The following is a 14,316-nucleotide window of genomic DNA, read 5'->3' as shown; positions in this document are numbered from 1 at the left end:
GCTGAAGAAAGCTGGTGACAGGTGACCCACAACGTCAAGGCGTGTTCTCGGTCACCGTCCGTGTAGGAGAACAGACGGTGGAACTCCCGTAGTGGCATGTGGCGTGCAGCGATATATGCCCAAATACTCGGTTACCGCTTAGCGAAGCGGACGCTGTTCCAGCATAGCGACCTGCACAAAATTCTTGAAGACCCGGTTAAACCGCTTGACAAGTCCGTTCGCTTGGGGGTAGTAAACGGAAGAGTGCACAAGGCGGATGGCGCGATCTTTGAGGAACTCAATGAACTCCCTAGATGAGAACTGGGGCCCGTTGTCGCAGACCACCACTTCCGGATAGCCTTCACGGGCGAACACGTGAAGCAAAAAGTTCATGACTGTGCGGGAGGATACTTCACTGCAGAATTGAACATCTGGCCACTTGGAAAAATAGTCGATGAGCGTAATGGCGTATCTGCAGTCATGTGGGGCTCTCTCTATAGGGCCGACGATGTCAACAGCAAGCTTCTGCCATGGACGCTCTGGCAGGGGTACTGGCTGCAAAGGGGTGGCAGCAGTCTTCGTACTTTTGTCAGCCATCTGACATATGCTGCAGTTCTGGATGGAAAGCTCCACTTGCCTGTCCATGCCTGGCTACCAGTACCGATCTCGTAGCCGAGCTTTTGTTCGAACTATACCAGGGTGAGCTTCATGGGCAGCAGCAATTACCTGCGGTGTGAGAGACAAGGGAATGACGATTCGTTCACCGCGCAGGAGCAGGTTGTCAACGACGGACAATTCTTCACGTACCAAGAAGAAAGGCTGAAGTTCGCCCGAGAGCGTCTTATGTGCAGGCCAAGATGTGGCGACATAGATCTTGACTTGTTCTAACATGCAGTCATCCCGAAGGGCCTGTTGAAACTGCTCTTTGGTGAGGCATGGTAACTCAACAAAGGACACAACCTCATCAAATGAGACATTTTCCTGCGGAGACGGAACTGGAAGGCGGGAAAGGGCATCCGCCACCTGGTTTTGAGACCCCTTCCGATACTCTACTGTATAATTGTAGCGAAGCAGCCGTTCGGACCAGCGTGCAATGCGAAGGGGGCGGCGCCCAGTGCCTTGAGAAGAGAGCAGCGAGACCAAAGCTTGGTGGTCCGTGCGCAACGTGAAATGCCATCCCCACAAGTACGTATGCCAATGCTCACAGGCCCAAACACACACCAGCGCTTCACGCTCTCCAACTCCGTATTTCTTCTCTGCAGGAGAAAGTGTGCGTGAAGCAAAGGCAACAGTTCGCAGCATGTGGCCATCAACCTGCTGGAGAACAGCACCCAGTCCGCAGTCGGACGCATCAGTGGACACTACAACCGGAAGGGACACGTCAAACATGTGCAGGACTTTGCTGGACGAGAGCAGAAACTTCACCTGGGCGAAACTGGCGTCTACAGCATCATTCCATATGAATGGCTGGTTCTTCCGGAGAAGAGCTCGCATTGGTTCTACCACATCAGCAAGCCTGGGAACGAACTTGGCATAATACTCGATCAGTCCGAGGAAAGAGCGCAGACTAGTACTATCAGTGGGCGCCGGAGTATTCATAATAGAAACAATTTTCTCTGGCAAAGGAGAGATGCCTTGCGGTGTGATCCTGTGTCCCAAGAAGGAACGTTCCTGTACGCCAAATACGCACTTGTCATTCAACTTGAGCCCTGCTTCCTTAATGCCCCGCAGTACAGCGGTCAGGTTGGCCAAGTGTTCCTGTTCGCTCTTCCCGAAAACAATGATGTCATCGATATAGAAAAAAACACCAGAACATCCTTGAAGGATTTTCGACATCATTTGTTGAAATGCAGCGGGGGCGGAAGCCAAACCGAAGCAAACGCGCTTGAAGCGGAAGAGGCCATCGTGAGTTATGAAAGCGGTCAAGTCACGGCTTTCAGGATCGAGCAAAACCTGGTAATAGCCCAACGCGAAATCTAGCTTCGAAAAATGCGTTGCCCCAACAAGACTGTGGAGGAGTTCTTCGGTGTGCGGAAGAGGGAAGCTATCCGTCACGACAGCTTTATTAGGCTCCCGTAGGTCCACACAAACACGAATGCCTCCATCCTTCTTTTGAACAACAACAATCGGAGACACCCATTCTGAAGCGTTAATGCGCTCTATCGCGCCCAACTGCTCTAGCCGACGAAGTTCCTCAGATACCCGAGCTCGGAGTGAAAGAGGAAGGCGGCGAAGTTTTGCTACAACGGGCGGAATCGAGAGCCTTACTTTGACACGATGTACAAACCCATTTGCTAGGCCGAGGGCGGAGTCGAAAAGACATGCAAATTCATTGCGCAACTGTGCTGGAAGACGTGCAGATGAAACTGGTTCCTGAACTGGAACTTGTACGTTGGTAGCACTGCTAGTTGACGTAGTAGTCTCAAGGCAGCGGAGGGACGAGCCATCAATCTGGAAGTCAAGAGCCATAATGGCGTCGATACCCAGAAGCGATGTACCTTGCGAGACAACGTAGAACAGAATGGACACCCCCGCTAGAATGGAGACTGAAGATCCCGAGTCGATAAGGAATGCTAAAGTCGTGTGACCAGCTGCTACCTTGACTAGAATTCCGGCGCGGCCGGACGCGGTCACACATAGAATGCTCACATCTTCATTGTCAGTTTCACTGTCGGGCAAGGTTTCATTGTCGGGCAATGTCTGTTCGCTAAGCTCACGAACCGCGACGGCCCGTCGCATCTTGTTGCATACCGCGCTGAAGTGACCAATGAGACCACAATGATAGCAACGTTGACCTTGGGCTGGGCAGCGGGGTAATGCGGCACGGTGCTGGCGCGAACCACAACGATAGCAGTGAGAGGACGAGTTGTATGGGCGCAGATACGAGGCAGGGTGACGGCTGTCGTGCTGCAGGCTCGCCTCGGTACGAGGTTCACGCAGGGGCGCGTCGTCACGCGGAGGGTGGCGCGTTCCAGTGTTTCTATGGTAGTATAGCGCCAAGCGAGAGTGCCCTGATATGCGCTGCACATTGCCGGAAGCAAATTTTCGAATGTCCTCATTGGCCTGTTCGACTTGTGAAGCTAATGCCACTGCTCGGGGGAACGAAAGGGTCGAGCCCTCAAGAAGAAGGCGTTCGCAAAGGTGCTGGGACGCGACCCCTTCCACGAACTGGTCACGAAGCAAGTCTTCCAGAGACACATAAGAACATGCTACCGCGAGAGCACGTAGTGCAGCAACGTACTCCTGTACAGACTCCCCCGGTTGTTGCATACGACGGCGAAACCGGTGCCTTTCCGCAACGACATTGCTTGTGCTTGTGAAATGTTGCTTTAAGATTTCGATAGCTTCGTCATAAACGTAAGGCTGAGTGGTGTCCCCGCTCTCCTTACTACGTTTACCGCCGGCAGCTGACTCACCGCTCTGGGCAGCATCCGACGTAAGCAGTAGGCTGGAGAAGATACCTTGACCCTCAACGCCGAGGCTGTGTATCAACAGGGCCTTGCGACGTTCGGGCTTGAAGTCAGATGCTCCTGATGCCAGCAGAAAGTTCTCGAACATCCGGTACCATTGCGGCCAGGGAACAGGAGGGCGGCCGGGTACAGGCAAGAATGGGGGCGGCGGAGCGAGCCCGATACAGCTCATGGCGTAGTAAAGTTACAGGCGCGGTTACACCCCTCGAAAAGATCCCATCCTCGTCGCCATTGTTGTATTTCGGCGGTAGCCGCAGGTGAACCACGAATACAGTCACGGCCGCAACGGAACTAGCACTCTTTATTCAGAGGCATATATATATATACAGGTGACAACACTGGCGCCACTGGCGGCGTGTAAGGGCAAACAGAAACTGAAAGCGAGATACTACAGTGACCAGTCGACCTTGGGAGACGGATATTAAGTGTGACGTAGAAATGAGAGGAAGGAATAGCTGGGAAGCCGCGAAACCTGCTGTTGGCGCTCCTTCCGTACCATCATCGAGGTGATGCACTGTCTCTTCAGGTTTGCGACAGGTGATGCAGTTGCTTTCAATCAGCTTATTTGACGGCGCTGCTTTATGATGCATGTGGGAGCGCACTCATGTGGTATTTTTAACACTTTGTGAAGTTTCTTTGCCAGTCGGAAAAAATTGTACGCAATTAGTACGCGCTGAAAACACTGCAGTTAGATGTCATTTTGGGGCATTACAAATGCTTGATCGACATCTTGAAAATTAGGACAATACTTCTTGAGTTAGATTTTTTTTTGAAATTACCAAATTAAATCTCACGTATTGGACCAACTACTAGCGACATAGGCGATTGGTCCAACTATTTTTGCACGCATTCCTTGAATTGTTTAAATAAAGGTTATTTTTGATCGACCGGCCGACCAACCGACCGACCGACCGACCGACCAACCGCAGGCTTCCAAAAAATAAAGAAAAAAAAGACGTGAAAAGGAGAAAAAAAAAACCTTATCACATTCTTGAAAATATGTTTGTAAAAACACAAAACCAAGAAAGGTGGCAGTGGTGGTGGTGGTGATGTTGAAGCAGGCGGGGTTAGCCTGGCATACATAGCCGGCAATTGTCCCGCCTGATCCTCCTTCAAGTTGAGATCAGGGGTGTGTCACCAGGTGTCGATGAGCCCCGTGTCTTGCAGGAAGGCTATCAGCAGTCGTTGCGCTCTCTTCCCGAATGCCGCGGGCCCTCCGGAGAAAACAACGTCTTCAAAGGTCCTGTGCGTGAGACCGCTTTTTTGTAGGTTGTCGACCATCGCTTTTCTTTCTGTGTCAAACTGCGGGCATAGCCAAATGAAATGTTCAATGTCGCCAATGTCACCACAGAAAACACAGAGTGGGGAAGCGCGAAGCCCAGTCTTGAATAACCAAGCTGGGGTGTACACGGAGTCAGTCCTGATGCGGTATAAAAGCGTCGCTTGTTCGCATGTAAATCCATTAGTCACACAGGATTCGTGTGGATTCTTGTGCATCTCTCTAAAGTGAAGGCGGATTGCACCCTTAGGGTAATGAAAAGCTTTTGGGGCTTTCACTTTTGGGACACATGTCAGCGCTAGGCGTCCAAGGGCGTCAGCTTCCTCGTTTCCATCAATTCCTACGTGTGATGGAATCGACTGAAACCTTATGTTAAATCCTTTGTTCGTTAGGTCGTCAATCAGTGCCAGAGACTGCCTTGTAAATTTCTCTAGAGGTAGGCCCCGATGTAATCTCTGTAATGCTGACATGGAATCCGTCAGCACCACGACATCTCGTGCAGAAACGGCCCGTAGTTTCTGCAAAGCCGCGGTGATTGCGGCGCTTTCTACTGTTGTAGAGGAAACAACGCGATCTAGTCGGCCAGACCATGATACATCAAGGGATGGTATGCAGAATGCCGCTGCACAGCTATCTGTTTGTGTGCACACCGAACCGTCTGTGTACACTTGTAGATGGCTTTGAAACACAGTGCTCAAGTGGTCCAGCACAATAAACTTGGCTTCGGCAGTTGAAATGGTGAGTTTCGTCGGTAGGTGGGGTACATTAAGGCTGCAGGTAACGTCCGGAAAAGACCATGGCGGGTCAAGGCGACTTCGTTTAGGCCATTCCAATCTTAAAAATCGGAAGGTGTCCAGCGCCGCATGGAAATGTGAGCGAGTTCTTGCTCTTAGCCGCCGGAGAAGCGCCGTGCCTGCGCGTGACTCGCCCAGCCTTAATAGCTGCGTCAACAAGGCCTGAGATGCCAAAAGGCGGAGTGGAAGAGACTCTGCCTCATTAGTGACTTTCTTGTTTGAAGCCGCCGTTGGAACTCTCATCGCCAAGCGAAGTCCCTTTCTGTGCACTGCCTCCAAGCGCTCGAATTGACTCGATGACGGTGATATCAGAGGGAGCTGATAGAGAATGCGGCTTGTTATCAGTGCAGTGTTCAGTTTAAGCATGGATATAGGATTGTTTCCCCAACATACACCTGCCAATCGACGAAGTGCGTTGATTCTTTGCGCTGATGCAGCCACAACCCTTTCGACCGCACCACGCCACAGTAGTTGTTTGTCGATGGTGATGCCCAGGAATCGAACATGAGTTGCACGAAGAATTGAATGCCCTCTGATATTCAACGTCAGACGTGTTGACTTGCGTCTCACTCCCGGGAAAAGCATGAAGGCTGATTTTTGTGCTGGTAAAGATAGGCCAAGCGTCGATAAGTGGCGATCGATAGTGGAGATTGCGGCCTGGGCTATCCGGGCCAAACGTTTGTGTTGGTACCCCGAGATCCAAATGCAGATGTCATCTGCGCAGATGGACATTTTAACTGTTGTCCGAACTACTTTCAGGGCATCTGGAAGGCTGGCCATAGCAATGTTAAAAAGCAAGGGGGATAGAACACTTCCTTGTGGGATGCCGAGGGAAATTCGTCGCTTGTCACTCATTATACTTCCGAGCTTAACTTGGACACATCGATCACTGAGAAATTCATGGACGAATCGAAGAGCATTTCCAGAGACGCCCATGTCTCGGAGTCTGTTGATGATGCCTGTATGAAGCACACAGTCGTATGCCTTGGCAACGTCCATAAAGATGGCGAGTGTGGAAAGGCCGTCTACGCGATGGTGCTCGATATGGCTTAGTAGATCCAAGACACTGTCCTGGGCACTCAACCGTGGATGAAATCCGGTCATACATGATGGCAGTCTATTTCCTTGTTCAAGATACCATGTTAACCTCGTACATATTAGTCTTTCCATCAACTTTGATACGCATGATATTAGCGATACTGGCTGATATAAGGTGAGGTTTGCAGGATCCTTTCCGGATTTGAGCACTGACACCACCCATGCCGTCTTCCACGCTTCTGGGATCTCTCCTGTGCTCCAGACGTGATTAAATATGTCCAGAAGGGCTCGTTTTCATTCATATGGCAGATTTGTCAGCATCTGATTGCTGATCGAATCAGGACGCACAGCACAGCGTCTTCTTAATTTGCTAAGCGCCAAATCCAACTCACGAAAGGTGAACGGCGTATCCATAGTATGGAATGCTTCAGACAACAGAGGGTTCGATACTCCTGCTGATCTGCCAGATGTGTATATGTCTGCAAAATCTTCTGCAAGGGTTTGCAAATCTTTTCCTTGCTTTAAAGCAAGTGCTTCGAATGGCCTGTGTAGGCGAATCTTTCCGGATAGGCTATTCATTACTCCCCATATCCTTGTCATGGGAGTAAACGCCAATAAACTCTCACAGAAAGCAGCCCATTGAATTCGTCTTAACCTTTTTGTGTGATGACGGATGACAGCATTTATCCTGTTGTATTCAGTTTTCGCAGATGGATTTCCCGTTTTTCTCATTAGTTTTCGCTCCGCTCTTCTACGCACTGCGCAGAGGTTCTTTAGTTTCAAATCAGGAGTAGGGAAATGATCTGGCAGTTTCAACATTGAGGTAGCCACTCTTTCGCTCCGCAGCATATCTGCGAACAGCTCACCAGGGGATTTGTCCAACGCTTCTCTGTATGTGTCCCAGCGGGTCACAGCACAGAATTGTCACCCAGCAGTGTGAAATCCGGTGATGTTGGTGAAGATCGGAAAGTGGTCACTGCCCATCCTGTCTCGGGCCGTTGTTGACGATAAGAAGTCTGTAGAATGGATCACAAGTTCTATGGCACTCCATGAATCTGGTGGTCTGAAGAAAGTCGGTTTGCCATCGTTCGCGATACATAAGTCAGCGGCATCCGCGGCTGTGACAAGTTCCTTGCCTCGGGAATCTGCAGTCTTATCTCCCCAAAGCGAATGATGCGCGTTAAAGTCGCCACAGATTATTAGAGGAGAGGGGCAATGAATGCAAAGGTTTTTTATGAATGCCTCCATGGAGACCTTCCTGCGCGGACTTATATACACCGACACTACACTGAGTTTTCGTTTTCCTAGGCACACTTGCACAGCGGCGACTTCCAAGAAGGTAGAACAAAGGTCTTGCACTGGTAAGGTGAAGTGAGGTAATTCTCGCCTGATGTGTATCATCACACTTCCATTTGCAAATGATGGTATACTCGGATTTCCATGTCTGATGTACCCTGGGATCGTCCTTCCATTTGGGAGACCGGCCTCCGAGAGGGCTATAATTGGTATAGGTATGTCTCGAAGGAAAAGGCTGAGTTCAGAAAGACGCTGTAGAATATTGGCGCAGTTCCATTGCATTATTAAGGGCACTTTTGGACGACGGAATGGACCAAGTGGGCGAGAAATTGCCATTATGCTACTGAGGGTATGTGGAAGTAGAGCAGAGTATCACTGACTCAAGAGCCAGCACTGCTTCCAGCACATCCTTCATTGAACTAGCAGGCATCTTCGCGACGTGGGAACGTAGTGCAGTGAACAAAGCGCGTATCACATGCTGGCAGTTTTCCTGCTGACTGTTGCCAAGTGGTACTTAAGGTTGGTTTACTGCGGCCGCATAGGTGCGTTTTTCAGACTCTTTTCGAACAGGTTTCTCAGCCGCTGTGACCGTTTGCGTTGGCTCAATAACTTCGTTTATCGGTGTGAGACGCGGGAAATGAGATGCGTGCTCTGTTTCCAAACCAGTTAGTTGTGGCGCTCTGGACGTCTTCTTCATGTTTGATGGACCCAGAACAAACAACTTATTTCTTCACTGAGCAGCTGTCCACGCAGGACATTGACCGTAGCTAGCAGGATGGTCACCGCCGCAATTTGCACACACAAAGTTGTCTTTACTTGCTCACGTCTTAAAATCATGAGGTCCCCCAAAGCGCTTGCACCTCTGTTCCCCACGACAGTACTTAGCGATATGTCCGAAGCGCTGACACTTAAAACAGTGTGGTGGTGTCTCCATGTAGTCGACAAGCTCGTGTCTGGTGAAACCAAGGTTGATCTTCTCCGGGCGTTCAGAATTTGGAGCAAATGTGAGAACCACCGAGTTAGTGCGCCTTGACTCCCATTCAGATGACGAGGTTTGGACCCGACGGATGATTCTTCTTGCATGGAATACTCCCTAAGGTCTCAGGTAGGTGAGCAGCTCTTCATCTGAATACCATTTAGTGACTCCTCTAACAATGCACGTGTTTTTCATATAACTGTGTGGGACACGGGCAGATATGACTATGCCGCCGATATTCTTGGTCTCTAGAAGCACGTTGGCTTGTCCTTCTGTCTCTACATCTAAGAGCAATGCTCCCTGTGCTGTGAAGTTGCTCTTCACCGGTGCTCCACCGAGAATCGTTTCAAGCTCAGAATACAGGACAATAGGGTTTACTTGCCTTAAATCATCTCTTTCGGATGTTGCAGTGATTAACACTGGAATGCCCTCCGCCCTGTCTTCACGATGGCGCACAATTCAGAAACCACCCTCGTCCATGTCTAGGTCTGAAGGGTTCGCCACGTTGTCGTCCTCGATGATAGTTGACTCGTCTTCAGATTCACCAGTGTCTTGTCGCTTGCAGTCAGGCTGGCTTGTACAAACCAGCTGGCGTTTCTGACCCGGTGTCAGCCCTTGGGAGGTCATGGCGGGGTGCTCGTCGGTGCCAGCTTGGTTCCTTCTAGCACCTTGTGAGGCGGCGGGTGGCGCAGCACCCATAGGTCTCTGATACGGAAGGTACCTTTTCGAGTCGACAGACGTCTTGAACCATTCTGACCAGTAATATTACCAGAAAATAACGAAAATAATGATAAATGTAGGCAGAGCTACTCAGACAGGCTAGCAGCAGGTTCGTCGTCTTCTTCTCTCACAAAACCAAGAAAATATCAATCTTATGCTATTTAGAACCAAGAGTATTTATTTAAAACGATGAATGAAGCATTTTTGTACCTTTCCTGCCGACCGACCGACCGACCGACCGACCGACCGACCGACTGCAGGCTTCCAAAAAATAAAGAAAAGAAAGACGTGAAAAGGAGAAAAAAACCCTATCACATTCTTGAAAATATGTTTGTGGAAACACAAAACCAAGAAAATATAAATCTTGTGCTATTTAAAACCAAGAGTATTTATTTAAAACGATGAATGATGCATTTTTGTACCTTTCCTGCCGACCGACCGACCAACCGACTGCAGGCTTCCAAAAAATAAAGAAAAGAAAGAAGTGAAAAGGAGAAAAAAACCCTATCACATTCTTGAAAATATGTTTGTGAAAACACAAAACCAAGAAAATATCAATCTTATGCTATTTAAAACCAAGAGTATTTATTTAAAACGATGAATGAAGCATTTTTGTACCTTTCCTGCCTCGATCATCTTCTCGCCCTAGGTTTGTAACGGTTTCAATAAACACATTGTTTTAAGTACTTGTTAAATAGCAACGGATTCACATTGAGCTCGAAAAACGAGTAGTAAATGTGCCATGTACATGCAGAGTGCAAAATGTGCAAAAGCCATGCAGAGCTACTGTTTCTTCTTTTGTCCCTTGCAATGAAGCTAAAAAGCACACGATGCACAGCATTTAAAGGTATGGGGTTATTTTTCTTTCCCGACCTGGCATGTGCTGTAGCATTTCAATCACAAAAGCTCTACCAAACTGGTCATCAAATTATAAAAGTCTTTATTTATATTGAGGTTTACGCATTTTAAGAGCACGGTTCTTTGAGTAGGACTATTTTAGTTGCGGAGGCAATCCGCTGTTGCGCTTCGGTCATCTGGGCGAGGCCTCCCCTTTTTTCTAAGGTTGTACCTAACTATAGGTTTTCTTCCGAGTAATGCAACTGCTCTTTTCTTAAGTCTTGGTGCATGATAGTTGGGTAACACTGTATAATTCAATAGCCAAGTATGCGACAATTACACAAAGGAAGATTACACAACGGAGAGGACTCAGGCTGTGAAACTGAACTGTCTCCTACTATGAGGTCCTGTATATGTCATATAATGCCATCACTACTTCAGCACTCAATTCTTCGAGGTCACACGAAGTTTCAAGTGCAAGATATATATATATAGGGTTCGGAAAGCTGGTCACCCCCCCACCCCCCTCGGAAAAATGAAAACACTCTGCCTATGACTGCAACCCAAATGAAAATATTTGAGTGAGACAAGCTAGACACACAGATTGGTCTGATTTATGAGAAGGTGCATAGATGAAACTAGTTAAGACCATTTGGAACCAAAGAGGGCATATAGATAGCAAACTAAGAATTTCACTAGAGACCAGTTCGAATGATTAACATCTCTATTCATGGGAACCAATCTTTAAGACAGTGAGTGAGTCGCACAAATCAATTTAATTTAGTGCAAGTCTGTAGGCATAGTGGCACTGTGCCCAAGAATAATAAAACAGTCATGTTGATAGCCTTTGTCTTGGCCTCCGCATGTGGCCTTAGGTGGCCACTGCATATGAAAACTGAAGGAATCCTCATGTGCGATATATAGAACAACGTTTTGAACTTCATTAAGAGTGCTCACCGTTCCGTCATCACATAGTCGAAGACAGGAGCCGAAGTCGGCCAGCCGTATGTGGCCATTGGCATCCAGCAGCACATTGTCGGGCTTAATGTCTCGGTGCACGTAGTGCAACGAGTGTATAGAATCTATGGCGAGGATCATCTCAGTGATGTAGAAACGTGCCATCTCCTCAGGAAGTTTGTCCTCAAACTTGCTGAGCAGGGTCAGCAGGTCTCCTCCGCAGTAGTAATCCATGACGAGATACTGTGCGAGAAATAGTAAAGAAAGTTGATGCCACAAGAACAAATAGGCTGCAGAAGCCTTGCTCTATTTGTCTTAACAATAACAGGTCACATCGCAGGGTCTAGCTCTGCTATGTAGTACAACCTTCTCTTAGGACAACATAAAAATACCAGCAAGTCACGATAGCCAAAGAGGCAATAACACACTACTAGCCAGCAAAGAAGACAGCCATTAAATACACATAAATGTGAGAACTTTGTTAGACACAGAGGCCAAGCTATCACTACGTAATAGTTCTTGAGTGGTCAATACGCCCTGAGCATACGAAATAATAAAAACATGAAACTAATATTTTTTACATTATGGTTGGTCGTGAACATTGCACTGCCCACAGACACATCAAAAGTAGTTCAGTTTGTCACATTGTAAAGGTGACTTATTAGCTTAATTCACACAAAATAGAGCTCCAACTGCTAATTCTGTGCTTTTGGGCCTGTAATTATTGCATTTAATATCACAACAAGTGTGGACAATATAGATTACAATCACAGACTCACAAACTTCATACACAAAGCTTCTAACAGTATCTGCTGTATGTGCCAATACATGCATTTCAGCTGGAAAAAAAAATAGAAGTAATGTATTGTGCTTGGGTTCGAATGGTTAGCATAGCATGCTTTATAAAAAGCAAAAGCTGTTGGTTATTATTAATGTAGAGCACACCATATTCCTGCACAGCTATGGACACAGAATTCCATGACAAGTTAAAAAGGATCTTACCCTGCAGGCATCAAACAATGTCAGTTAATTCGAGTTTAATGGCGCAAAAGTGACTAAGGCCATGCTGCACCAAACAATGCCCTCACCAAGTTGGTGTCATCTTGGAATGAGTAGTGGAGATTTGTAATCCACCGCCTGTCACCAAAAACAAGCACATCACGCTCTTCTTGGAAACAGGCCGTCTGAAAGAAGAAATTACAGCAGTGTAAATAAATGCAAACATGAATAGAAAAAGAAAGAAAGAAAAGAACTATCTACTGTCCATCTGAGGTCGTTCAGAAATAAAAACAGACAGGACACAGGAAGACATAGATAGCACAGATGCTAAACACAAGAAGTTACATGTAGAAGTGCCAGAATCAACTTTGTGTGCTTCCCATATTTTTTTTTCTGTAACAAGCCCCTCACTAGGTCACATCGCAAATTATGGTTTACACTGGAAGGTATAAAATGGTGTCTAGGGATCATGATTACCAAAAGAATGTTTAAAATCAGTTCATTATTGCAGGAGACAGAAGAAATTGAATATCCTCTTACTATGTTGGCAGGAGGTGAGCACGACTGCAAACAGAGACACTCCTCCTCCCCCTGCCCCAACTAGCATCTGCAAGCAGCATCCTTTCTTTGCTTTCTCCCATACTGGAGCTGAGGGACAGTGTCGCATTCACATACAAACCCCAACTACTACTTTTTTTTCTTTCTCTTCTTTTTTTGCTGCACGGTTAACCGCAAAGTATGATTTACCAAAGTCATGTGTCATGGTGAGTGTCGTTGGTAACAGTGCATTTTATGTAGAGACATTTGTGCGTGCGACCTTGACCCCCTGGCTGGATGTGGACCATCCTTGAGAAAGAGGTCTATGGCATTTGGTTTGAAATTTCAGCTTTTTTTGTGGGCAGTGCTATAATATCTTGCAGACACAATTGTCAGCATGAGATGTACAGGCACCGACAAAAGTGGTATACTCCACGCAGATTGCTACTGCAGCGGTGTCGCTCTGCATTTTGGCGAGCTGAAGCACGAAACATTGACATGAGTCAAGCGACATGCCTGCAGATAATAAAGGGCACCCATTGGCTATCTCGATCCCAGATGCTGCCTGTAGATGGCGTTGCGATGCAGTTTGCCGTTGCTCCGGCTCCCGCTGCGTGGAGTATACATCTTTTGTCGGCGCCTACATGCTGTGCTTGTCTGTTTCAAGTGGCCAAACCTGGTGAGGGGCTCTTTGAAAAGAGGAATCTTTACTTTAGAAACTCCTACATAAATACATGAGAATTGGGAAGTTGTTTTATTCAACATCCTTTTCATCCAATTTTTATGAGGTTAGTAGCATTGAAAAGTTGGAATCTAGTGACCGTAGCAAGCAAATTCTATATTTAGGCTGTCAACGTCTATTACAAAATTCTTGAAAATTGAAAAATTTTAAAAATACTACTGAGAAATCAAGCTTGCAACTCCAGCTCAAATTAAAGAACGATATCACAATTCTCTAAACTGCCCCTATTGAGAGAGTATAACGGACAGCATTGATGTATTGTTCAACACTCTGAAGTATACCACTAACTTATGAGTAGCACCATTGCAAAATCTTCATAAGCATTCTAAAAATTTAATGTAACCTGTAAACTCATAGTATACCACATTTGTCCATTCCTCATTATCTAGAGAAAGATGCAGTTCACAAAATTGCAATACTTGTTTTCGGTGCAGAGTTATGAATTTGTAAACTTTGTGTACAATCTGTTTTGACTTATCCAGTTTTGTCAATTTTTGTAAAGCATTTGATGCAATAAATCAAAATTCTGCTTCCCTTCGGTAAGTGGCATTCAGTTTTCTCTCTTAAATGCAGCAAAATTTCATTCAAATCGATTCATTGGTTGTCTAGGAAAGCATTTGTGTGTTCAACATGCATTTGGATATGGAAATTGGGGTTGTAGTGTTCAAAACATGGAGACTATGATGTCATTT

At 46.9% G+C, this 14,316-nt stretch overlaps 1 protein-coding gene across 3 annotated transcripts in view; it reads right to left on the bottom strand.

Annotated features, from left to right (window-relative positions):
- The window catches only part of gek (serine/threonine-protein kinase gek), a 320,768-nt gene that overhangs the window by 169,568 nt on the left and 136,884 nt on the right, over positions 1–14,316 (bottom strand). For all 3 annotated transcript variants that reach the window (XM_075700310.1, XM_075700309.1, XM_075700311.1), the window contains exons 4-5: positions 12,435–12,530; positions 11,347–11,589 (exon numbers count right to left, since the gene is read on the bottom strand). In XM_075700310.1, coding sequence (XP_075556425.1) covers positions 11,347–11,589; positions 12,435–12,530 — 339 coding nt within the window. The remainder of the gene's footprint in view (positions 1–11,346; positions 11,590–12,434; positions 12,531–14,316) is intronic.

Source organism: Dermacentor variabilis, chromosome 7, assembly GCF_050947875.1.
Source record: "Dermacentor variabilis isolate Ectoservices chromosome 7, ASM5094787v1, whole genome shotgun sequence".
NCBI classification, from domain to species: domain Eukaryota; kingdom Metazoa; phylum Arthropoda; class Arachnida; order Ixodida; family Ixodidae; genus Dermacentor; species Dermacentor variabilis.
This window is presented reverse-complemented; position numbering and strand designations above follow the sequence as displayed.